Here is a 27,501-nt window from a genome sequence, read left to right as displayed (position 1 = left end):
GTGCAGGAGAAGGGGAGAGAGGTGGATAAGGTTGCTGGTAAACAGAAATTGGCGGAGTTTAGAGCTGCGGAAGTTTGAGAGTAAGAGAGTGGGTATAGGACGGAGATCTGGGTTAGGAGATGTGTCAATGGCATCCAGAAGAGGGAGGGAGATGTAAGGGGGGTAGTATGATGGGTGAGGGACAGAGCGAGGTGAATGGAGGAGAGACATAGTGAGACATAAGGGGCATTTGGGATGGAGAGGATGCTCTAAAAGTGGGCAGAGAGAGTGAACTGGGTTGAAAAGTCGAAATTAGTGGCTTTCAAACAAAAAGGGGGGATAACCCAGAAAGTGCATCAGGAGCAGAGAAGGATACCCATGCAGCTGACCTTGTTTCTGTCAGGAACCCCTCCAGCCAGTACAACACCACCCGGAGTCTGCTCTGACAGTCTGGTGTTCACTGGAGCCTCTAGTGGTGGGGACAGACTTGGCTGCAGACTACAGAAGGTCGTGTGATGTGTACCAGTTGCGAGGAACCCAGGAGCAGAGGGTAATGGCAGACAGCAAATTCAAAGAACAGGCCGAGGTCAGGGGTCACTTGCTAGGAAGAATCCTCAGGAAACATGCCAGGGGTCGAGGTCACGAGCAAATCAGCAGAAACGGAGATATAAGCCAAGAGGTCAAGGGCACAGGCAAAAGACAAATCCAGAGGACAGGCAGGGGTCATACACGGCAGACAGAGATCCAAAGGCTTAACACCAGCAGGCAGCAACACAGAGAACTGGAAGCTATAACCGGCAGGGAGGCTTAGCCCTCCCTGCCTTAAATACAGGAAACAACCAATGAGAGCTTAGCTCTATAATTGCACCCAGACTGTGCCACTGATATTAATTAGTTAATTAATTAGCCCACAGGCTACTCGCATATTGCGCACATGCCTGGCTGCCCCACAGTGCCGAGACGCGGCGCTGAGCCACTCAGCGTCCGACCAACGGTCGGGCTGGCCCCGGAAGTGACGTCCCGGTCGTAATAGCGACGGCCACGATCTTTCCACTTGACTAAGAAATGGATTTGCGCCTGAACCTTTTTGGAGTCCAGAATCTTCTCCAACAGGAATTTCTTGTGACCCTCCGGAATGACAGGCTGAGACTTTCCTAAGTAACGGAGCCTAGAGTTGCGTGCAGGAATAACAGGCTTCAGGAGAGAACAATGGAAGGTATTCGGAATCCTAAGTGACTGAGGAAGCTTTAGCCTGAAGGCGACAGGATTAATCTGTTTGGTGATCAAGAATGGGCCAATAAATCTAGGGCCCAGTTTTTTGCAAGGCTGTTTGAGTTTGATATTGCGGGTGGATAACCAGACTTTTTGCCCCACTTTAAACGAACAGCCCTTCCGATGACGGTCTGCAAATTTTTTAGACTGGAAAGAGGCCCGAACTAATGCAGAATGCACTTTTTTCCAAACAGATTTAAGGTATGAAGCCGTGGCACAGACCTCTGGAAGGCCAGAAGAGTTGAGCATGGACAAGGAATTGGATCTTGGATGGAAGCTAAAGTTACAGAAAAAAGGAGAGGTTTGGGTGGAGGAATGAGATGTGTTATTATACGCAAACTCAGCCCACGGAAGCAATGACGACCAATTGTCTTGAAACTCAGTAGTGTAGAAACGAAGAAACTGTTCCAATGATTGGTTCACCCTTTCAGTCTGCCCATTGGATTGAGGATGATAGGCTGAGGAGAGACTGATGTTAATCCCCAGAAGACTACAAAAAGACTTCCAGAACTGGGCAACAAATTGGGAACCCCGGTCTGAAACAATATCAGTGGGTAGACCATGGAGACGAAAGACATGCTGCACAAATAGCACAGCCAGATCCTGAGCACTAAGGAGCTTGGTCAGTGGAACAAAGTGGGACATTTTACTGAAACGGTTCACTATTACCCAAATAGTGTTGTTTCCTGAGGAATATGGCAGATCCACGATAAAATCCATTGACAGATGTGTCCAGGGTTTCATAGGCGTAGGCAGAGGCATGAGTGGACCTGAAGGAGAGATCCTGGGGATTTTATTTTTGGCGCAATCTTTACAAGTGCGGCCAAAGCTCTCAACATCCGAGGAGAGTGACGGCCACCATACTGAACGTGTAAGGATTTCCAGGATTTTAGAGATACCTGGATGCCCGGAAGATATATTCTCATGGACCTCAGTGAGAACAGCTCTACAGAGATGCACCAGCACAAAAAGGCGCCCTGCAGGAGTTTCAGCAGAGGCAATCTTCTGGAATTGACGTATGGTGTTTCTTAAATCCTGGGTCAACCCAGCGTGAATGATAGAAGCCGGAATTATAGGTGGTGGTTCAGTTGTGGGTAATTGATGAGGTAGAAAGCTCCTGGACAAAGCATCCGCCTTAGTATTCTTAGATCCAGGTCTGTAAGTTAGGACAAAATTGAAACGGGTAAAGAATAGGGCCCATCGAGCTTGTCTGGAGTTTAACCGTTTGGCAGACTCAATGTATAATAGGTTTTTATGATCAGTGAGGACTGAAATCGTATGAACTGCACCCTCAAGCCAGTGGCGCCACTCCTCGAACGCCTACTTGATTGCCAGAAGTTCCCGATTGCCTACATCATAGTTGACTTCGGCAGACGAAAACTTGCGTGAAAAGAAGGCACAAAGATGCACCTTACGATCACCAGGGTCCCTCTGGGATAAGAGAGCACCAGCGCCTACTTCCGAGGCATCCACCTCCAGGATAAATGGCAACTGCGGATTAGGATGCTTGAGGACCGGAGCAGTAGTGAACGCTTTCTTAAGAGCTTTCAAAAGATGCAATGGCCTCCGGTGGCCAATTACAGGGATCCGCCCCTTTGCAGGTAAGGGCAGTGATGGGAGCCACAAGGTCAGAGAAACCCGAATGAATCTCCGATAGTAGTTTGCAAAGCCCAGGAATCTTTGGACGTCTTTAAATTTGTGGGACGTACCCAGTACAGGATGGCTTGGGCTTTACTAGGATCCATAGAGAATCCATCGGGAGAAATTACATATCCAAGGAATGACACTTTCTTGACATCGAATTCACACTTCTCAAGCTTAGCGAAGAGATGATGTTTTCTGAGTTTAAGAAGAACCTGTTTGACATGATCCCGGTGTTGAGGGAGAGACTGGGAATAAATCAGGATGTCATCCAGATATACCACCACAAAGCGACCCAGGAACTCGCGGAGAACCTTGTTAATGAGATCCTGGAAGACTGCAGGCGCATTACACAGGCCGAAGGGCATAACCAAATACTCATAATGGCCAGATTGAGTGCTGAAGACCGTCTTCCACTCATCGACCTCCCTGATTCCGTATGAGATTATAGGCGCCATGGAGATCAATCTTGGTGTATATGGTAGCATCCCTCAACTGGTCAAACAGGACAGAGATGAGCGGAAGTGGATATGTGTTTTTGATGGTGATCTTGTTCAGGCCACAATAGTCAATGCACGAGCGTAGACTACCATCCTTTTTGGACACGAAAAAACACCCCGCTCCTGCAGGAGACTTTGATGGTCTGATGAACCCTTTCTGCAAGTTTTCCTCCACATAATTTTGCATTGCCTTAGTCTCAGGGCCAGAAAGGGAGTATAATCTTCCTTTGGGCAACTTGGATCCTGAAAGTAGGTCAATGGCACAATCGAAGTCTCTATGTGGAGGTAGCGAATCAGCTGCCTTTTTGGAAAATACATCCTGGAATTCGCTATACGCAGAGGGCAGTTGATCCGGGTGCGACTGCAGAAGCCGCAGAGACATGGTCAAACAACTTTGGGAACAGTGAGTACTCCAACGAGTAATTTCTCCAAGACTCCAGTCGATCACAGGATTATGGAGGTGAAGCCATGGATGACCCAGAATTAGCGGAACGGAAGGGCAATCAATGAGGAGAAGAGACAGGGTTTCGGAATGAAGAGACCCTACTGTAAGACGTAAGGGCGGAGTCGTGAAGGAAATCCTGCCTCCAGGTAAGGGACCCCCATCCAAACCGCAGACAGTGATAGCGGAATTCTTTTTTATGAACGGAATTCCAATGGACTTGGCAAAACTGATATCCAGAAAGTTGCCTGCGCCACCGCTATCAATAAATGCTGAAGTAACAGAGGAGTGTGATCCACAGGAAAGATGAGCGGGAACTATTAATGCATTTTTGGAAGAAATGAACTGCAGACCTAGATGAATCTCTTCCACCTTCTCTAGGCCTGATCTTCCCGACTTGTTGGGACAGGAGCGCAGAAGGTGACCTTTGGTTCCACAATATAGGCAGAGGCCTAAGGTGCGTCTCCAAGTTCTCTCTTCCTGGGAGAGGCGATAAGCGCCTAGCTGCATAGGTTCCGCAGCTTCCATATTAGAAGGAGGCACAGAAAGGAACATACTGGAAGTGAATGCTTCCTTCTCAGTTCTTCTTTCCTTGAGGCGTCTATCAATTTTGATTGTGAGCTGCATAAGTCCCTCCAGGGAAGTAGGTGAAGGGTACTGTACCAGGGAATCCTTTATTTGCTCTGATAACCCCAAACGGAACTGGCTGCGTAAAGCTGGGTCATTCCACTCACTGTCAGTGGACCAGCGCTGGAATTCGGCAGCGTATTCTTCTGCAGAACGTCGGCCTTGCTTCAAGGCCCGTAGATGAGTCTCAGCGGAGGCAACTCTATCTGGGTCATTGTAGAGGAGACCCGGGGGTAAATGTATCAATCTGCGGGTTCTTCAACACCCGCGTGTTCAGCCTCTTCTGCGATTAAATTTCAAGCGGCGCTGCATTTTAAAGGGTTAACTTCCCTTTACAATGCAGCGCCGCTTGAAATTTAATCGCGGAAGAGGCTGAACACGCGGGTGTTGAAGAACCCGCAGATTGATACATTTACACCTCCAATGTGTTAAAGAAAGCTTCCAAAGATTGCAAATTAGGACTAGACTGCGGCATGGTGAAAGCCCAAGACTGGGGGTCACCCTGCAGAAGGGAGATGACAATTCCAACTCTCTGCTGTTCTGAACCAGAAGACCGAGGTTTCAGCCGAAAGTAGAGTTTGCAGCTTTCTTTAAAGTTCCGCAATAGAGCTCTATTTCCGGAGAACCGGTCCGGCAAGTTTAACTTGGGTTCATCAACGGGACCGGAATTCGTTAATGTAGTCCGGGAGCCCTCCTCTTGAGTGGACAAACGTTGGGACAATCCCCGGACCATTTGGTATAGGTTCTCAACATGACCCGCTAGGGCTTGAAAAGGAGACGATTTGGTTCCGCTTTCATCCATCCCAACTTCGTCTCTGGAACACCTGTTTTTAGGCCGGTTATAATGTCAGGAACCCCTCCAGCCAGTACAACACCACCCGGAGTCTGCTCTGACAGTCTGGTGTTCACTGGAGCCCCTAGTGGTGGGGACAGACTTGGCTGCAGACTACAGAGGATCGTGTGATGTGTACCAGCTGCGAGGAACCCAGGAGCAGAGGGTAATGGCAGACAGCAAATCCAAAGAACAGGCCGAGGTCAGGGGTCACTTGCTAGGAAGAATCGTCAGAAAACACACCAGGGGTCGAGGTCACGAGCAAATCAGCAGAGACGGAGATATAAGCCAAAAGGTCAAGGGCACAGGCAAAAGACAAATCCAGAGGACAGGCAGGGGTTATACATGGCAGACAGAGATCCAAAGGCTTAACACCAGGAGTACAGCAGCAGGCAGCAACACAGAGAACTGGAAGCTATAACCGGCAGGGAGGCTAAGCCCTCCCTGCCTTAAATACAAGAAACAACCAATGAGAGCCTAGCTCTATAATTGCACCCAGACTGTGCCACTGATATTAATTAGTTAATTAATTAGCCCACAGGCTTCTCGCATATCGCGCATGCGCCTGGCTGCCCCACAGTGCTGGGACACGGCGCTGAACCACTCAGCGACCGCCCGTTGCTACGGCAATGGTCGGGCTGGCCCCGGAAGTGAGAGGAAGGAGAGTCGCGGCGGCTGGGCACCACCGCAGCTCGTAACAGTTTCCCCCAGGTCTAAGGGAGATAGCAATTGCAAGATAGATAGACAGTGGCGGTAGCAGGATGGTTGATTGGAGGATAGATGGTAGTTGATTGCAGTCGAGAAGAGGCAGTTGCAGGAGGTTTGCTTGATGTGGTAGTAGTTGCTTGACAAGGAAGTAGAATGGCCAGGGGGGTAGATTGACAAAGCGATTTGGGTGTCAGGGAGTGATCAAACTGAGATAGGAGGGTTGGATGTAGAGGTCCTGAACAGGTGAGTGCAGTGGAATATTGGGCATGGAGGATGGCACAGGAAAGGCTGAGACAGGGAGAGTAGGGAAGTAGGGAAGGAGTAGTTTTACTTTTTCTCTATATTAGAATCTCTTCAAGCAATTGTTATATATTGTAATATTGTTAGTTATTCTGTACATATAGACTTTTAAATGCACTGCATTATTGAATTTATAATTATAAGTAGAGATGTTCACTGACCCCCGTGTTTTGGTTTTGGATCTGGATTAACTTCGTATTTTGTTTTTGGCAAAGCCGCCCTTGCGTGTTTTGGTTTTGGATCCCGATTTTTTTCAAAATATTTTTGCTTTTTTTTCCCCCCTACATTATTTTTAACCTCAATAACACTAATTTCAAGTCATTTGCAGACAATTTTGACCACCTCACAGATCACAATATTATTTACATACACTTTCAAACAAAGACTGCAGCACTTCTTGCCAGTGATAAGAAGAAGGCCATTGTCATGCCTGGGCATAACACCAAAAAATCCACCTCTAATCTGTGGAATTATTTTTACCCAAATCCTGACACAGTTGTCTACGTACTTGTAGCATTGTCAAGCCAAAGTCAGTAGAGGTAGGGACCATAACCATCTAGGAACCTCATTCATGTTACGCCATTTGAAGCGAGTTCATGGAAAGCTTTTGTGAAAATCAGAAACTTATGCTAAAATATATCAATAAGCAGTTCAACATCAGCTACCTCCCTTCTTTCAGCTAGATCCCAGCACCTGCAATCTACACCCCCCCCACCTTCATCATCAATATCCTCACAAGTGATCGGAGTTAGTCCTGTATCCAAGTTTCTAAGGCGAGATGGCTCCTCCCCTATCCAGGACTCCCGAGAAGAATCCTTGAGCGTTAGGCCCACTGCTGCTGCTGGGGGTGGATCAGTCAACTCAGAAGCAGACCTAAGAAGAAGACTACTAATAGTTTGCAACAATTCACCGTTAAACAATCCTTTGCAAGAGGAAGCAAGTATGAAAGCTGTCGTCCAGTCGCAAAGCGGATCGCAGACGCCATGGCGACTATGCTAGTATTAGATCTGCTTCCAATATCCACTATTAATGCAGCTGGTTTTAGACAGTTACTTGTGGTCTTCTGTCCCCGTTACCAAATTCCATCACGACACCATTTTACTAGAAAAGCTATTCCTCACCTCTACCAGGTTCATAAAAATGTAATTATTGGGCTACAAAATGCCATTCTACCCACTGTACACTTAACCACAGATATGTGGGCAAGCGGAACTGGGCAAACTAAAGATTATATGATTGAGACAGCCCATTGGGTTGGTGATTTGCCTTCACCAGCAGGGACAGCAGCAACATGTACCCAAGAATGTCGCATTTTTAAGAGGCAGGCTACTCTGTGTATCATCTACTTCACTAAGAGGCATATTATTATTATTATTATCGTAGATTTGTAAGGCACCACAGTGCTCCACAGCGCCGTACAATAGGGAAGACAAGGACATACATAAAACAAGACATACGTCAAACAAAAAAAGACAAGCCAGACAAAATGAATGGAGACATGAAAACAAAGGGTATGGAGGACCCTGCTCATTAGAGAGCTTACATTCTAAATGGAACAGGGCACAACTGAAACAAAAGGAGCGAGTGTTGCTCAGAGTGGAGATTGGGATAGTTGTTAGGGTGAATTAGTGTGAATAGTGTTACCGAGGATAAGGTCACCTCTAAAAAAAGAGATGGGTTTCCAAAGAGCATCTAAAGATTTGAAGGCTGTGGGAAAGTCTGATTGAGCGTGGTAGGGAATTCCATAAGTGGGGAGCAGCACGGGAGAAGTCTTGAAGGCGGGAGTGAGAGGTGGTTATCAGACACAAGACAAGGCGTAGGTCAGAGGTAATACCGCTGACAATCTGTTTGAAAAACTAAGGGATGTCATTGCAACATGGCTTATCCTACTTGGACTCTCCTGAGGATATGTGATTTCTGATAACGCCACCAATATTGTTAGAACATTACAGCGGGTGGAATTCCATCACATTTCCAGTTTTGCAAACACAATCAACTTGGTGGTACAGAAATTTTTAAAAAAATGACAAGAACATGCAGGAGATGCTGTCTGTGTCCTGAAATATTTAGGGTCATTTTCAGGATTCTGCAACAGCATGTAGGAGAATGCAGCAGCTGCAAGAATAGAATTTAGGGGAGTGTACTTTAGTCCAGTACAGTGGAGAATACTTTCCATGTTGTTCAAGGTGCTGAAACCACTCGAAGTAGTCACCGGTGAAGAGTGCAGACATTGTTAGCTTGAGCCAGGTGATTCCCCTAATTAGACTTTTTGAAAAGCAGCCAGAGAAATTTAAGGAGGAAATGAAACAAAACAAAACTTTATTCGCTTCACCGGGATCCGAGAGTTATCAACATCTTGAAATCGGATCATTACATTTTGGCAACTGTGCTTCATCCTAGGTTTAAGAGCTATGTCTTCTCTTTCTTTCCAGCTGACCCAGATCTCAAGAGATGCAATCAGCTCCTGGTCAGCAAGCTGACAGCTCAAGTGGTATATGACACAATGACGTCTCCTCCTTCAGTTTCTCTGGAATTTGCTGCTAGGAAAAACTTAGCTTTCCCAAGACACCGAGTGGTGATGCAGATGAGTCTGCACAACATTTTGACATTTGGTCTGCTCTAAAAGAATTGCCCAAACAACGTTACAGCTCTTCCGTAAAATGAACTACAAATTCCATGTTGAAGGCCATTACCGGCAATTACATCAAAGTACAGAGACTTCTGTGATGATGGATTCCAGCGGGGATGAATTAGTATTGTTTGAGGATGATGTACACACTGATGAGGGTGAATATGATGACAGTGTAGATTGCAGGTGCTGAGATCTAGCTGAGAGAAGGGAGCTAGCTGATGCTGGTATGTTTGGTAATATGTTGGGTAGAATAGCATGTCGGCAATTTTATGTTTTTCTACAGTAAACTTTCACCTTTATTAGAGAGGTGTTTTTATCTTTACAAAGGTACAAGCTTTTTATTTACATTTTTGTTTCCCTGACTTAAAACCACTATGCACTTGAACATAGACTTTAGCACGAGGTAGAGGGATTAGTATCATCATGACTGAGACTGGAGAGTGACAAGAACAATGCCACTCCTCCTGTTTCTGTATGAGCTATGGCACAGTAGAATGACACTGGCAACTTTGAAGAACACTGACAGCCCTATTATTACAATTTCTGTTTCAGCACTGAACCCTGACACCTCTCCTGTTTCTGAGTGAGATATGATACAGTAAAATATAACTGCAGATTTAGACCAAGGCTGCCAGCCCTATTATTTCTATTTCAGCAATGACAATTAGCAATGGAGCTCTCCTCTTTGTATGTTACCTATATAATACAGTTAAATGTGACTGCAGATTTAGAAGACCAAGCCTGCCAGCCCTATTATTTCTATTTCAGCAATGACAATTAGCAATGGAGCTCTCCTCTTTGTATGTTACCTATATAACACAGTTCAATGTGACTGCAGATTTAGAAGACCAAGCCTGCCAGCCCTATTATTTCTATTGCAGCAATGACAATTAGCAATGGAGCTCTCCTGAATGTCACTGGAGACTTTGAAGAACACTGCAACCCCTCCTCTTTCTTTTCTACCTATGACGCTGCCCAACTGCACTAGAGACTGCCAAGAATCGTGCTACCCCTTCTGTATCCCTCTGTGAAATGGCGCTGGATTAACGTGGAGGGCAGTACTTATAGAATCCAAAGCCCACGAGATCCGATGATGTAACAATGATGTTTTTCCTCGTTTTCAATTCTGAGGGCGCTCGAAAGTACAGAGCTGGCTCGGTACTCGAATCTGCTAAGTTCGGGTTTGCTTGGTTCTCGGGGAACCAAGCTTGAGCATCTCCAATTATAAGGGGTGTTTTTTGGGTGAGGAAGGGAGTATTTGTGTAAGTCATATTTATTGTTGTAAACGGAAATAGGTCAGGATAGAATAAATTAGAAGAAATTATATTACCTGTTGCCCTGCCACAGAAAACTAGGATGGATTGAAGTAATATTGTTTTATTGGTATATATATATATATATATATATATATATATATACCGGTATATATATTGTGGCAAGAGCCCGCTACTGCAGAAGCACACGCGTACAACTTCTTCCTTTTTATGGTTCTTTATTGTCAGGATGGTAATAATGTTTTGACACCGTATACTTGCACAGCAATTATGGAGACCCTCAACGCTTACTATACATAGTCCAGCTCTCTGTCCAGATCAGCCAGCTAGCCCAGCGTTGATCTCCATGAACAATGAAACAAGCAGGGTTTTATACCTGACACTCCTCCCACAGGCCTAGCTTGATGGACAGGTGACACACCCACCTTCTCTTTAAAAGGAAACGCCCATCCCTGGCTCTGTTTAGACTATCAGACCCACCCTGTCTGTTTGCTGAGAGGAAGCAGCTTTTAAATCATGTAAGTAAACCAATTTTAAACTACACATATGTTTTTACCTGGTTTAATCTCCACCTAGGTACATAACTGTGCCAATGTTTTACTCTACTTCCCTGCTTTCTCTGCATATTGCCAGCTAAATGCCTCCTTTTCTTACATATCCCTCCCACTAGCGTCTCCAAGTAGGGGGACGCGGACTTCGCAAGGAGCGCATATTTTCGTGACAATGCATCTGCATTTTTGTGTAGAATCCCAGGCCTATGTTCTACTGAGAACTTAAAAGGTTGTAGTGCCAAGAACCAGCGGGTTACCTTGGCATTTACCTCCCGGGTGTTCTGCATCCATCTTAATGGTGCATGGTCTGTTATTAGGGTGAACTCTCTGCCTAGGAGATAATAGCGCAGAGCTTCTGTAGCCCATTTTATGGCGAGACATTCTTTTTCCACAGTGGCATATTTTTGTTCCCTTGGAAGCAACTTACGACTTAGGTACAGGACAGGATTTTCTACTCCATTCTTCTCCTGTGACAAGACTGCACCTAAGCCAACACCAGAAGCATCAGTTTGGAGGAAGAACCTCAGGGTAAAATCTGGTGCTTGTAGAACTGGAGAGGAACAAAGAGCTAACCGAAGATCTGACCAGGCGGGTTATGCAGAGTCAGACCAGGTTAATCTATCTGGACAACTTTTTTTTAACATGTCCGTAAGTGGAGCAGCTCTAGTGGCGAAGTGGCTTACAAACCGCCTGTAGTAACCTACTAAGCCTAAAAAGGTTCTCAACTGTGACTTTTTCTCTGGTCTTGTCCAATTTCTGACTGCCTCCACTTTGTCTAGCTGGGGTTTTACATGCCCTCGACCAACAATGTACCCCAAATATTTGGCTTCTCTCATGGCTATGGCACATTTCTCTGGGTTAGCTGTTAACCCTGCGTACCGTAATGAAGCTAAGACCGCCTCAACTTTGGCTAAATGTGATCCCCAGTCTGGGGTATAAATCACTATATCGTCCAAGTAAGCGGCTGCATAAGCTGTGTGAGGTCGTAGCAATTTATTCATAGCCCTTTGGAAGGTGGCAGGTGCCCCATGCAACCCAAAGGGTAGGACTTTATATTGATAGAGACCATCAGGGGTGGAAAATGCAGTCTTTGGCTTGGCCGTGGAAGTCAGGGGAACTTGCCAATAACCCTTTGTTAGATCAAGGGTTGTTAAAATATTGCTACCAGCAAGATTTTCCACTAGTTCATCCACACGTGGCATCGGATAGGCATCAAACTGCGACATACTGTTTAGGCGCCTAAAGTTATTGCAGAACCTAATTGTCCCATTGGGTTTCGGGACAAGCACAATGGGACTATTCCATTCACTAGTGGACTCTTCAATTACATCTAACTGGAGCATCTTCTCGACCTCCTTTCTCACATCCACCTGTCTGGCTTCTGGAATACGATATGGCTTCTGCTTGACAATGACTCCTGGCGCAGTGACAATGTCGTGTTCGATTAAGGTAGTGCGCCCAGGAATGGAAGAGAAGACATCCCTGTTCCGGCGAATCATTTCTTCTGTCTGTTATTTCTGCTGAATGGACAAGGCTGGCTCTATGGGCACTTCAGACTTTTCAATGGCAGTACTCACTACCTGAGGAGAGGTTTCCTCATCATGCCAGGGTTTAAGGAGTTTCACATGATATATTTGCTCCTCCCTTCTCCTACCTAACTGGTGGACTCTATAATTGACAGGACCGACAGCCTCTAGAACTTCATATGGACCCTGCCAATGGGCGAAAAGTTTTCTTTCCTGGGTGGGAACCAGGACTAGGACCTTGTCCCCAGGCTTGAAAGATCGAACAACAGCACTTTTGTCATAACTTTTCTTCTGTCGTTCCTGAGCCTCTTTTACATGTTGCTGCACAATGGGCCCTATCTTTCCTAGCCTCTCATACATTTGTGACACAAATTGTACCAGATTTGGCTCCCTGGGACCTTGCTGCTCCCACCCTTCTTTTAACATATCCAAGATACCCCTGGGCTGTCTCCCAAACAATAACTCAAAGGGACTAAACCCTGTTGAAGCTTGAGGTACCTCACAGATGGCAAACATCAAATAGGGAATAAGAGTGTCCCAATCTTTTTTCTCTTGAGCCACTGCTTTCCTGAGCATGTGCTTTAATGTGCGGTTAAAGCAATCCACCAAGCCATCTGTTTGTGGATGGTATACAGAGGTGTGAAGCGCCGTAACCCCTAGCAACTGGCACATATCCTTCATCAGTTTAGACATGAATGGAGTACCCTGATCTGTGAGAATTTCTCTGGGTATTCCCAAGCGTGTAAACATCAATACAAGTTCTTTAGCTATGGTGCTGGACTTTATGTTTCATAGGGGAATTGCCTCTGGATACCTGGTTGCATAATCAAGCACCACTAGTATATATTGGTGCCCACGTGCAGATTTTTCCAGGGGCCCCACAAGGTCCATAGCTATCCGTTAAAAGGGAACTTGTACTATTGGTATTGGAATGAGAGGTGCCCTGTACATGGGTTTGGGACAGGTTCTCTGACAAATGGGACAGGACCGGCAATACTTTTTCACTGCCATGTGTACACCGGGCCAGTAAAACCTAAGCAGAACTCGTTCCGGTGTTTTATCCTCCCCTAGGTGTCACCCACAGACATGTGTATGTGCTGCTTTTAACACTAGGGTTACATGGACCTGAGGAACCATTAATTGTTCTACTTTGTTCCCTCTGTACATTAGCAACTCTATACAGGAAATTATTTTTAACAATAAAATATGGTATACCTTCTGCAGGCTGGGCGGCTTTCGCTACCCCATTTACCTCAGTCACACTTTTAAAGGCATGTTCCAAAGTGGCATCATTAAGTTGGTCTCGAGCAAAGTCCTGCAAAGGAAACAAAATTGGTATTGCGGACCAGTCCGTATCCTCACTGACAGGCGAGGTGGGCTCATCTGCGACATCACCAACCAATGCTAGTTTGGACTGTCCATGTTTCCCCACAGTTGGATGCTTTTGTGGAACTCCTGCTGTGACTCCCAGGATGGCATTCCGGTTTGGCGGTTCCCAAAGATCGATGTCCAGATGTTGTGGATTCTTAGGCGGTTCCTTTAAGACCGGGCTTCCAACCGTTGCATCAGTTGCCGGCATGTCCGGCCGGATCTGCTCACCGAGGACATCATTAAACAGTGGGAAGTCTCGCCCCAAAATGAGTGGATATGGGAGTTTAGGTACTATGGCAGCTACCACCATAACAGTTTTGTCTTTGAGTGTGACTGGTAGTATTGTTCTTTCATACTCCTCTGATGTGCCATGTACGCAAAGAACTTTCACTTTGGGCAATCGAGAAGTTATGGTTTCGGGTAAAGCAGAGCTGGAAACCAATGAGAGTTCACTCCCCGAGTCAACCAAGGCCAGAACAAGGTTTTGGTTGATTAGCACAGTCACCCGGAACAAACAAGGACTTCCTGATGTGGGACTCATGGTAAAACAGCTTGGAAATGCAGGTCCAATATGTGCTACAGAACAGTCCATGGGTTCCTGTAGTTTAGGACACTCTGCCTTGAAGTGGCCTGGCTCACCACATTCAAAACACTTCAGATTAGACAGCTTTGCACCCTGCCCTCTGTCCGTAGCAGTTTTGCCATTGGGCCCTGTGGCAAGGATTGTCAAACCTGGCTTTTGGCGTGGCAGCGACTTTGGCACAAATGCAGGTTCTTTAGTCATTTGCTGTAGCGCACAAAACCTTTCTACCACGGTGGCAAGCTCTTCATAAGTTTGTGGGTCTGATTGCAGAACCCACCTTTGCAAATCGCGGTTCAGCCCCCGGATGCAGTGATCTATCGCCAGAACTTCAATAATCCGAGAAGGCGAATTCTCCTCAGGCTGCAGCCATTTCTTTCAAATTTTAGAAAGCTCAGCCACTTGCGCTCTGACCGTTTTTTCTTTATCATAGCGCCATTGGTGATAGCGCTGGGCTCTGCCTGGCCCGGAAACTCCAATGCGAGCCAATATCTCAGACTTTAGACACAGATAATCAGAGGCCCGTTCCTCATCTAGATCCATATAAGCTTGCTGAGCTTCACCAGTCAGATATGGCGCCAGTCTCTCAGCCCAATCTTTAGGAGGCCATTTTGCCCTTTTTGCAAGTTTCTCGAAAGACACCAGATATGCTTCTACGTCATCAGCTGGTGACATTTTCTGGAGAACAGGACCAGGTGGTTCATTTCTGTCATGCCTCACCTGGCTTAACTCTTCACTTAAGAGCCTTGTGTTTTCCACCTGTGCCTCGGCGACTTGTAGCATCTGAGTTTGCTTCTGTTGCTGCGCAGCGGCCACATTCATAAGGGTTCTCAGTACTTCCTCCATGTTGACGTCTGCGCAGGTTGGGTAGCGGAAACTTGCTTCCCGGAGCATCCCACTCCTGACACCACTTGTGGCAAGAGCCCGCTACTGCTGAAGCACACGCGAACAACTTCCTTTTTATGGTTCTTTATTGTCAGGATGGTAATAATGTTTTGACACCGTATACTTGCACAGCAATTATGGAGACCCTCAACGCTTACTATACATAGTCCAGCTCTCTGTCCAGATCAGCCAGCTAGCCCAGCGTTGATCTCCATGAACAATGAAACAAGCAGGGTTTTATACCTGACACTCCTCCCACAGGCCTAGCTTGATGGACAGGTGACACACCCACCTTCTCTTTAAAAGGAAACGCCCATCCCTGGCTCTGTTTAGACTATCAGACCCACCCTGTCTGTTTGCTGAGAGGAAGCAGCTTTTATATCATGTAAGTAAACCAATTTTAAACTACACATATGTTTTTACCTGGTTTAATCTCCACCTAGGTACATAACTGTGCCAATGTTTTACTCTACTTCCCTGCTTTCTCTGCATATTGCCAGCTAAATGCCTCCTTTTGTTACAATATATATACATATATATATACATATATATATATATATATATATATACATATATATATATATATATATATATATATATATATATATATATATATATGACACAAAATAGATACAAATGGCGCTATGACACTGCACCAGTATAGTGATATTAAAGTCCAATGTCTTGAAATGATTCCTTCTTATATAGCACTTCCCCTGTGCGGGCGGCTGCCAATCCTCTGTAGCAAGCAGTGTAGCAGGTATAAATCTAAAAGTAAATGAGAGGAGGCGCACAATAGTGTAGTATGGCAAGTTAATGAAGCCAAGTGAAAAATCCAAAAAAGGAACCAAACCACCAGAAATGAGTGAGCCAGAGCTTCCCACCATGTGGATATCAACAATATCTAGACTAGATATGTATAGCTCATAGGGTGGAAAATCACACACGGCCAAATGACGTTCAAGAAGATATATAGACAAAACAGGTCACACCAATGAAGATGTATGCGTACCAGAAGCCAATAGTTTAATGGCTTATCTGCAGGTTATCCCGTAGACTGTAAGGATGTAATCAATCTTCAGCCACCATTGATTATCCCATTGGTTACCAGCATATGATGACAGCTGCTACACAGCTCCAGGTAATACAACAGACACGATTGCTCTTAGAGTCGTCTTCTTCATGAGAACTGCAGCAGCAGAATCTGATTAAATACACACAGATTAAGACAAGGCTGATGGCCAGGCAGAGTCCAGCAATGCCGACTAAGAAAAGAAGAGCCTGAAAAATAAGTCTGGGTGATCCTGTCTATAACCTGCCTGGGAGGCATTGCTGGACTCTGCCTGGCCATAAGCCTTGTCTTAATCTGTGTGTATTTAATCAGATTCTGCTGCTGCAGTTCTCATGAATAAGACGACTCTAAGAGCAATCGTGTCTGTTGTATTACCTGGAGCTGTGTAGCAGCTGTCATCAAACAGTATAAATAAAAAAGGGGAGAGAAGCACAGAATAAATAAAAAAGGGGAGAGAAACAGTACAAGTAAAAAAGGGGAGAGAAACAGAATAAATAAAAAAGTGGAGAGAAGCACAGAATAAATAAAAAAGGGGAGAGAAACAGTATAAATAAAAAAGGGGAGAGAAACATAGAATAAATAAAAAAGTGGAGAGAAGCACAGAATAAATAAAAAAAAGGGGAGAGAAACAGTATAAATAAAAAAGGGGAGAGAAACATAGAATAAATAAAAAAGTGGAGAGAAGCATAGAATAAATAAAAAAGGGGAGAGAAACAGTATAAATAAAAAAGGGGAGAGAAACATAGAATAAATAAAAAAGGGGAGAGAAGCACAGAGTTAAAAAAAAAAAAAAAGGGGAGAGGCACATTTAATAGTGGGGACTATTAATTTAAGATGGGGTGGTTTGGGGGCTATTGAATATGGGGGTGAGTTTAGGGAGAATGAGGTCTATTTATTAAATGTTATTAAATGTGACTATGAATTTATTAATGGCAGTGATGGTTGCGGGAAATAGGTACTGCTGGGGCTGTTTGCAGGAAGGGAAATAGGTTTATTTACTAAATGTGAATACTATTATTTTAATGTTGGGGCTGGAGGAAGGCCTAATTATTAATCGTGGCTGTAATTTTCTAAATGTAGCCATTTTTTCCCAAATAGGTCCTCCAACATTTCAGGATCCGGACAAGCTGCAACTAAAGAAAGCAGCAGTCACAGGTGGTGAAAGTGAGAACAGGTAGGAGAGAGCAGCAGAGTGTGTGAAATGTTGTGATTCTAGTAGGGACAATGGGAATTTTTGGTGAGTGTCGTGCCCAATGTAAGGTGTAGGCCAAGACTGAACTCTTTGTGTACACACTGCATTCTTTGTATGCTACACTGTGGTGCTAGATGTCTTAAAAGTCAGGAGTGCTGGGACATATGTGACACTCTGGTGAATTCAGGATCTAGTGCTAGCCACGCCCCAACGGCGCATCGCCACACCCCAAATGTATAACCACACCCCAAAAAAAATTGCACCGGCGTTAGGTTAGCCACGCCCCCAATGGTGCATTGCCACGCCCCTGAATGTATGAGTAAAGGAAAAAAAAAAATTGCGCCGCTAAAAAATGTGAGGGCTTACTCGACTATGAGGGGGGCCCCATGAAATTGTTGTACCCGGGCCCTGAATTCCTCTTGGCAGCCCTGTATATATACATATATATATATACATACATATATATATATACATATATATATATACATATACATACATATATATATATATATATATATATACATATATATACATACACATATATATATATACATATATATATATATATACAAGTTAACCCGTGCATGATACTCATGCATTCTAGTCAAATCAAGCTACTTAAGGTCTTAAAAAGGTTCTTGTCATGCATTTGGGCCTAGCCCAGGCCTCCTCAGGGGAAGATCGTTACTTCCCGACGCAAGCGCCCTTTTTAATGTGTGTTCATGAGGTAAAATTACTCACGAAAATGAATTTGAGCCCTCAACTCGTAAATTTAGCCTTTACTACCCCTCCCACGGGGGGAAGGGGGAATGATGGAAGTTAACTGACTTCACTATTCTAATTTTGTCAAATAATGTCAGTATTTCAGGTCAATTGGATGAGCCCTTTCTGAGAAAATAGTTTTTTCCACATACACACACACTAACACACGTCGCTAGGCTTTTACTTTTATATATTAGATAATGCTAAGAATTTAGTAGGTCAGTGTATAACTCCGCCCAGCAGGTGGCGCTGCAGCTTGTTTGTTTTTCTTCCACACAGACTAACACACGTCGCTAGGCTTTTATATTATATATACATATATATATATATATATATACATATACATATATATATATATATATACATTTATATATATATATAGGGGGGTATTCAATTGTTAGCGTTAACGGGAAAAAACGAGCGCTCAAAAAATCTTAGCGTTAATACGGTAATTACTCGCGGAATTTCAGCTCGCCGGCGAGGAAACTACCGTATTAACGCTTTTCTCGCGCAATATTACCGTATAAACGGTAATATTTTTTGAGCGCTCGTTTTTTCCCGTTAACGCTAACAATTGAATACCCCCCATAAAATCTATCACCATTTTTAGATATTTACATTGTAGGGAAGAAAGGTTAACTTAGACTATTGACAAAATATATTATCATCATCACTTATTTATATAGCGCCACTAATTCTGCAGCGCTGTACAGAGAACTCATTCACATCAGTCCCTGCCCCATTGGAGCTTACAGTCTAAATTCCCTAATATAGGCACACACTCACACACAGACATAGACATAGACATAGACAGACAGGCAGGGATAGGCTAGGGTCATTTTTGATAGCAGCCAATTAACCTACCAGTAAGTTTTTAGAGTGTGGGAGGAAACCCACGCAAACACAGGGAGAACATACAAACTTCACACAGGTAAGGCCATGTCGGGAATCGAACTCATGACCCCAGTGTTGTGAGGCAGAAGTGCTAACCACTACGCCACTGTGCTGCCCAAGATTCTCTTAAATAGGATAATATGGAGCGGTATTTATTTAATGATGTATATGATGTTTTAATCGCATTTCTACAGTCACACGGTTTACTCTATACACTGCACATATAAGCATAAAATATTCACTGGAAAGACTATTACTGATAGACTATTAAAGACATGAAATCTTAAAATATATTTACTATCACATAATAACTTGTCTTTACGCGTTGCACAATAAATTTCAAAGGTAGCCATTACTGGAAGGGTATAATTGATACAATAAAAGGAGGAAATACAATCTAATCACACCACCATGTTCTTCTACACCTATGATTTGTATTTGGCGTGAACCGTGAAGACCGGAGTAAGCTGCCGTAGTACACCCAAGCAGCTAATCTCCCAGAAAGGGAACTGCGCATGCGTAAAGATTACGCAGATGTCCTCCATGCTATGCGTCTGATGTCATCACGTGGATTGGAGGGTTTTCCTTTACGATCTGGCTTTCAGCGCGTTCCCGATACTCTATGACACAAGGCGCGTTCCCGCAGAGCAGAAGTGGTGAGTGGTTTTGGGGGGTGGTGGCTAGGACTGACTCCTTAACCCCTGGGGAGGTACATTACACTATGCGTTATGGTCCATGTATACTAATTGCTTCATTGTGCATAATATTAATAGTTATTTTACGGGAGTGGTAAGTCTTGGGTGCTTTCATGTATTGCTATTTCTACTAGACTGCACACAATGATACAAATCCCTTTTATAATCACCTTTAAAACAATCTTGCGACTGACTTGACACTATATCAATCTCACTATATGTTTTCTATTCTTCAAGGGTCTGCACCTCCACTGACCATGCTACTGGATCATTGTATCGGGGATTTTTGTGGAATCTCCTGTATTACCAGTATTCCATGGATGTCTATAAGCAACCCTTGATTGCATTAATTTATTTGATACCTAACACAGCGGTTCACGCTATTGAATTCAAGATTTGACATCCATTTTGCAATAATACCTTTCTGTATTGCATTAGTTTCGCTTCAAGTAATTGTTATATATTGTACTATTGTTATGTATTCTGTATATATGCAATTTTAAATGCACTGTATGATTGCATTTATAGTATTGCATTTATAATTATGAGGGTTCTTTGGTAATATTATATTTATTGTATATTGTAACAGGTCAGTCAATCATACATGTCACGTTGTGACTGAGATAGGATAAACCCAGACATGGCTGGGGGGCGCCGGGGCCCGAACCGGACGTCTTACTGCCGCACTCCCCTTTGTGACCCAGGATCTGCAAGTGGTGCAGTCCATGGCGGGACCCCTACTGTGAGTGGAGTGAGGTCAAGAGTCAGGTAATGAATTGCCAACGATCTCATGCTATTTAATGTTGCATCAATTTAAAGTGGCTAATGTTACTGATTTACCATACTGTTAAGGAGAAATATACATGCACCAACACCTATGTGTTGATTTAATTTTCATATATTATTTATATTGATCATGTCTACTCTGCACTGTGAAATCCTCTCACTCCTCCTTCTCCCTTTGTCATCATATGACATGCTGAGAGTTTCATTCTGTTTGTGTGTGTGTCTGATTAGCATTAGCAGCAATACTTGTCTGCCCTCTAGAGAGATTTTGAAAAGGAGATAATGAAGTGTAGAACAGCTAAGAAACATGACTATCAAAAGATTGTTTAAAAGGTATTTAATGCAGCAATCCCATAAAAATAATGTGTTCGTTTTGTTTTCCTCACTGGCAGGCTATACGAAGAATCTTGGTATTTAGCATTTTTTTTTGTTTCTTCAGGCTGCTATTAATGATGTATTATTTTGCATTTGCCAGTGTCTTGTGAGTAACATGGCAACCACAGTCACATTGCACATGATGTAATGAGCAGAAAGCCCTTGGAAAGTACATCTGAGCTCTGTGTACTGTAGAATTCCCCTCCCTACACGTGTGTGTGTGTGTGTGATATATATATATATATATATATATATATATATATATATATATATATATATATATATATATAGCTTTTGGTTTGTGAGGATCTCCCATTCGGCCCTATAGACATTTTTATTATAGAATGTAACATGAAAGACAGTAAAATAGGAAAATATTCCTTATTTATAAAATACATATACTTATATATTGCATGCCTTAACTTAATTACATCAGTGGTTGTTCATGTTTTGATTGGTTGGAGGAAAAATGAAGTGACAAGAACAGTTGCAAAATTATAATGGGACTTGATGGAGTACTTGCTTGGCTAAATTGCAACATTGTTTTTAGAAAGGGAGATATAAGTGTCAGGAACATTATACTGAAAACTTCACTCAACATGTCCCTGAAAAGAGAGGGAAAGCATTTGAGCTGCAGGCTGCAATTGGTTACATTGTTTTGCTTAGTGAGGGGTTTGTATATATGATGAAGTAGGCTCCCAGTTTACGTGTCTGCAACATAAGCAAGTGTTGGCACCTTGACCACTGATTCAAAATAAAAGAACTTAGGGTTGAAGTGGAAAATATAAGTGAATGGAATTTGATAGTTTTACAATGAAGGCAGTAGGAGACGTATACTTCCTTCCCCTGCCCCCCCCCCCCCTCCCCTACAATATTTGAAAAAGGAACTAAACATACAAACAGTCTTTTGTGTTACTTTTCATTGGTTTCATCTTCACCTAAAGCCTATCATTTCTTTTATGAAACTTCATTGTCTTGGATGCCATTTCTCAGGATTCACCATTTCCATTCAGTCTATATTTTTTCTCTTCAGGAGCAGTTCCAGTACAGGCTTGTCCAGCCCCCCTCTCGCAACCCAGGCAGTGGTACCTCTGCGGCACTGCAAGATCCCTGAACTACCAGCAGACCGCCACCTCTTGTTTGAGCTGCAGCTTTTTTTATGTCACCTCATTGCCTTGTTTGTGCACTACATCAACATCTACAAGACTGTTTGGTGGTACCCACCATCCCACCCCCCTTCACACACTTCTCTGGTGAGTACCAAGCACCCTTGCTGAGTATAGCAAAACTTTAGGAAAGCTCATGTTATAGAGCTTGTTTCTCTGTCTATTGTACAACACGTTTTGTCAGTTACAAGTATAGCACATATCACCAAGATGACAATGGGAAGAAGTATTTCTACCAGGTAGGATAGGGTTTATACATTTTAAACAGGGTTTGGTTAAGGGTAAAAGTTTAATCTAAGATTTGGGGCCTTGCAAATCATCTTTTTTTGTGTCTATGCAAGACTTATACATGTGGAACTTCGTGTATTTTCTATATGGCACCATTCACCCTGGTCTTTATTCTACTTATTTTACTGCAGAACTTCCACCTGATTGATTTCAATGTCCTGACCCTCACAACGATTGTGCTTGCTCGAAGATTGATTGCAGCCATTGTGCGGGAGGTATGTCTGCAACACATTAGGGTTCTTGGTGGGAAAGCAAATTATTTGTAACCAAACCATGCCTTTCCTCTATTATGTAGGCCTCGCAAGGAGGGAAGTCTTCTCTGCCACACTCTTTGCTCCTGGTGGCTACAAGGTTTGCAGTTCTTACTGGAACAGGATGGAGTTTATGTCGTTCCTTGATCTTGCTGTTCAGGACACACTCCTTTCTCAACCTGCTTTTCTTATGCTACCCGTGAGTGAGTGATTGTACAGACAGGTTTCCTGCTAGTGGGAAATAAAAATTGGATGCTACACAACACAGCTATTTACATTCCCCAATATTCTAACCTTACATAACATTGCATGCTATAGAAAGTTTGTGTCTCAATGAATGTTTTCTATTTACTTATAACTGTCACTTAAATGTCCATATCTAAGTGCTAATAATTCTAGGAGTACCATAATGCTTGAATGAGTCGCGTTTCCTTGTAGGACACAGACTTATCTAGTAAAGTGGTACAAATCGCACACAACCAGTCAGGCTTTAGCTTTGATCAGTCTGCTGTAAGCAACTCTTTGTTTGGACAATATTAACAGTGCTTATTGCCTAAATCTGTATTTATGAATTGTGCATTGAGCGACTATAATTATGCCATAGGTCCATGGGAATTGTATGTCTAATGTTGTCCTTTTTATACAGCACTGCAGTATGTCTTAGAACTGTTTGTACTACTACTGTTCACAGATTCGGTATGTACATCCCTTTTCTACACCTTGGGTATGATTTCCGACGTTCTAGCCTCTTTGCCCATGTTCCTGGCACCCATGTTGGTGGAGACCTAGGGCCTGTAGATAAGGCAGGTCGGGATTACCTGACAGTGCTGCAGCATATGTGGAGGCCCAGCACGGATCCTCTTCCCACACACGCATGCTGCCTCTCTCCTGACCTAATACGCAGTGAAGTGCATTACCTGAAGCTGGACTTCAACTGGCGTGTTCGTGAGGTGCTGCTCAGCTCCATGCTTTCTGCATACTACGTGGCCTTTGTGCCTGTATGGTTTGTCAAGGTATCTGCTTTTCATATGGCGCATAAGCCTACCACGAAAGGTGGCATTGAAATACACAAGCACATATGTTATTCCATATGCTCCTTCAGACACCTACCTCTCTGACTATTTGCAATATGTGCAGACATTTAATCTTGTATCCTACACTTTAATTTACATTCTCCATCCATTCTTTCTTGGTGATGGGGATGTCCTTTTATTCCAGTCAATTGGTTCTGACTTTTCCCTACCTAAGTCTCTGTTCCCATACTTGCAAATGTTTTTAGCATACATATTTTCCTTTTTATTCTTTTCACAGAGCACTCAATATTATGACAAACGTTGGTCATGTGAACTGTTTCTCCAAGTCTCCCTCAGCACCTCTGTGATCCTCACTCAGCACCTCTTGCCTGCACGGTACTGTGATCTGCTGCACAAGGCAGCAGCCCACCTCGGCTGCTGGCAAAAAGTGGACCCAGCTCTGTGCTCCAACATGCTGCAACACTCGTAAGAAAACATCCACCTTAACATATGCACAAGAGCAAATTCTGTATATCTGTCATTCAGTCAGTAATTTAGTATTTTAGTGTTGGTCATGGCTATGCATAGAGTCAAAAATGTAATTATAAAGCTCATCCTAATTCCTATCATTGATATTTAGTACGTGTGAGGAATATTAAGGATAACTCTACTTTTATCAATATTTTAGTAATAAGTTCCCCAAATGATAACAAGCAAATGTAGTGAAGTTTGGGAAGCCAACAGAATGACACATTGTTGTAGTATGGAAAGAAGTATTGGGGGAGTGGTTTTATTTCTAAGAAAGTATAACATAAAACTATAACTGTTTATTTAATATTAGGACCATTTACACAAACTCTGAATGTAAGGCTGATACAGAGATAATGTTTGTTTGCAGGTGGATGGAGGAGTGCATGTGGCCACAAGGTGTGCTGGTAAAGCACAACAGGAATGTCTACAAAGCAGTTGGTCACTATAATGTAGCTGTTCCCTCCGATATGTCTCATTTTCGGTTTCATGTAAGTTTTGCAATAAAAGTTGTTTTTTATTGTATGCGGTTCTGGCCTTTAATATACTTTACATCTTTCTCCCTTTCTGAAAATAAGAAGTGGATTTTCAGTTCACTAGTTTGATTCACTTTCATACGATTTGAGAGCTGTTGGATTGTTTTACCGTCACAGAGAAAACAGCAGTTGTATTATCTTGGTTTTTATTTAGGTTTTAATATATTTCTCCCTTTTTCAGTTCTTCTTTAGTAACCCGCTGCGGGTCCTGAACATTTTAACGGCACTGGAGGGATTTCTCATCTTTTATCAATTGTATTCGCTCCTCTCTTCAGAGAAGTGGCACCACACAATCTCTCTAGCCCTCATCCTATTCAGTAATTACTACGCCTTTTTCAAGCTACTCCGTGACCGGATTGTATTGGGGAAAGCTTATTCTTATACAGGGGCCTCAGACTCTGAACAGAAAGTGAACTGACTCCTCTCCCTACATCAAAGCTCTGTATTTTTGTTACAATTGCTTTGTTTCTTTGTGTAATTAAAAACAAGAGCATATTTTTTTACTCTGAAACGGTGTGTGGTGTTTTTTGTATGAAATAGTAAGGAAAACCCTGGTTGTGTGCAGTAAATTCAGTGTTGATTTTTCTGGAAGTGTGTTGTGAAACTCTGCAGACACGAAGACCAACTTGCTAAATGGAAAGGGGATTATTCATATGGTCTTGATGCACTCAACATGTTGTAATATGGCATTTGGAGAAGAAGAAAAAAGCCACATTCATTTGCTCTATTTCCGAGAGTGCCATTTTTTAGGCAATTGCCTAAAAAAAATATGTGGATGTGGCCTGAAAAATCTAAGGAGAAAAGCTATCAGTTATTATGTCGGCATTACACAGTGTAAGCCACATTGAAACGTGTATGTGCTCTGGCCAGTAAACTAGTGTTTGCACTAAAGGACTCATTAAAGGGGGCTTCCACTTCAAATAGTATTGTGCCTAAATCTCCCCTATATAATAGGACTTTGGTGGGATCCCTCCACTGAGATTCCCACTGTGCGTTGTATTTACTAGGGTGCAGGTCCTGATACTTTGTGAGTTCCAGAACCCAGATGAACACCACAAACAGAAGTTCCTTGGTGAGGGATCACCATCAAATCATGTTATAGGAAAGGGGCAATTTGGGTACAATAACATTTATAACCCCCCTAGCTTTTAAGAAAACCTTTATTTTAAAGGGAAAGTAAAGCCACTATTTTACATTAGTATATATTAAAAACTATAGTAGTAAGTATTGAACAGAATAATATACATGAAATAACTATTGTTAATAATTAATTATGTCCTCCATGCTCTTTTACTTCTCTGCAGCAGACTGCTGTTAGGAAAGAGGGTCCTCCTTACAGCTAGACAGGCTTGGATTGGTTTATTCATATACAAGGCTAGTGATGTCACAGCAACTCCGTCTCAGCTTTTTCACCTAGATCAGATTCTATCAGGACATAAACATACGGAAGAAATTGCATTTGTCTATAATGAAGTATTTACTTTTTAGCAATTCTGATGTAGAATTACCAGATTAACACTGAACAGTGTATTTTATCTTCATGGTTCATATCCAAAATGTTAACTTTGGGGTTTAATAGTTTCTTTTAAAACTGAATATAGGTTGGCCACTAGTTATCCTTACACATTTTATTCTCTGCTTTCAAGTACTTCCTTTTCTCCCTCCTATATCTAGTTTTAAGGTATGCAGTAGATTAAATCTTTTATCTGCTTGACAACCTAAGAAGGATGCAGTAGCCTTGTTTACTTTGTACTGCTTCTTTTCCAGAAGACTAGTTTCGTAGGAGAGCTGGCTATGGTCGACATATAATTGCCAGGCATGAGTAGAGTTTGTTTAGAAGTGCCTTTTAGCTCCCCATCTTGTCTGGACCACCTCATGTTGGAAAGCATTGTGCACCATGCCTGTCACCATTGTTTGGTTCCTCAACAGTGAGTCTTGCCTTCAACTATATTTGCAGCTTCTAGAGAGTTCAGGTACATTAGTTTAAGAAGTTTGCATATCTACAAACTCACTATATTTCAAGTCCAGCTACTCCACCTTATGTATTAAGCCCTTAGCTACCCTTGTTGACTAGATGCTCCTTGACTACTTAACCTTCTCATGCACCCTTAATTTGCTTTGATGCCAAGATACGCTGATTGTTCTTTAGCTCAATTTCTCTCAACTTAGGATTCTGTGGGTTAAATTTGGCAAACGTCCCGGTACGTGCAGGTTTGTTAACATTAGAACAGGTGTAATGCAGTTAGATCAGTGCACATAGTGTACTGGTAACAAAAAGAGGTGCCAGGTCATCTTTGTTGCATAAATAAATTGATTTATTTACAGTGTCAATATATACATACAGGGCCTGATGCTGAGTTTGCTGCAAATTTTGTGTAACTTACATTAATAAAAAAAGATACACGAAAAATAGCGTATCTATGCTAAGATGTTAAGATCCGTGAAACTCTGCAGATATGCTTAAATCATGATGATAGGCTATTAAGCATATAAAGCTGCTCATATGCCAGTCATCATCTTGATATCTGTTGGAGCGACGATCACTTTTACGCTCAAGCTACAAATATTATGTGCTGCAATTAGAGCAGTCCCCCTCACTATTTAGTTTCTTGATCGTTTCTTATGATAGGACAGTATTGTAATTATTAAAAAGTTGTAGAGGATAAAGCAGACCAAAAATACTAAAGTGAAAAAAAAAAAGTAAAGCCAAGTACAAGGCAAAAGAAAAATAATAAAATAGTGATAATCCAGAAAAGTGTAAAAAAAAAATAAAAATAAGATAAATATAGCTGAATAATATCCATGGTATAAAATCACCTGCTA

General features: G+C 42.8%; 1 protein-coding gene across 4 annotated transcripts; it reads left to right on the top strand.

Moving 5' to 3' along the window:
- The first annotated feature begins 19,603 nt into the window (after nt 1-19,603).
- TMEM39B (transmembrane protein 39B) lies at nt 19,604-25,189 on the top strand. Of its 4 annotated transcripts, none has more exons than XM_075195202.1 (9): nt 19,604-19,696; nt 20,325-20,503; nt 21,930-22,149; nt 22,482-22,565; nt 22,646-22,800; nt 23,293-23,614; nt 23,913-24,100; nt 24,513-24,633; nt 24,860-25,189. In XM_075195202.1, the coding sequence occupies exons 2-9, from the start codon at nt 20,376-20,378 to the stop codon at nt 25,094-25,096; spliced, it is 1,455 nt and encodes a 484-aa protein (XP_075051303.1). In that variant the 5' UTR covers nt 19,604-19,696; nt 20,325-20,375; the 3' UTR covers nt 25,097-25,189. The 4 variants fall into 4 exon arrangements, with proteins under 4 accessions (XP_075051303.1, XP_075051305.1, XP_075051304.1 ...); XM_075195204.1 differs by lacking the exon at nt 19,604-19,696 and adding an exon at nt 19,719-19,749; XM_075195203.1 differs by lacking the exon at nt 19,604-19,696 and adding an exon at nt 19,756-20,184.
- Nucleotides 25,190-27,501: the final 2,312 nt, after the last annotated feature.

The sequence above is a fragment of the Mixophyes fleayi genome, chromosome 2, assembly GCF_038048845.1.
Source record: "Mixophyes fleayi isolate aMixFle1 chromosome 2, aMixFle1.hap1, whole genome shotgun sequence".
Taxonomy (NCBI): Eukaryota; Metazoa; Chordata; class Amphibia; order Anura; family Limnodynastidae; genus Mixophyes; species Mixophyes fleayi.
This window is presented reverse-complemented; position numbering and strand designations above follow the sequence as displayed.

Bases quoted from the DNA above. Each gene is read 5' to 3' on its own strand.
- TMEM39B (XM_075195202.1), top strand. From the start codon at position 20,376: ATGGCTGGGGGGCGCCGGGGCCCGAACCGGACGTCTTACTGCCGCACT. The intron at 24,101-24,512 runs GTAAGAAAACAT...GTTTGTTTGCAG, and splicing joins TCCAACATGCTGCAACACTC to GTGGATGGAGGAGTGCATGT. The intron at 24,634-24,859 runs GTAAGTTTTGCA...TCCCTTTTTCAG, and splicing joins TGTCTCATTTTCGGTTTCAT to TTCTTCTTTAGTAACCCGCT.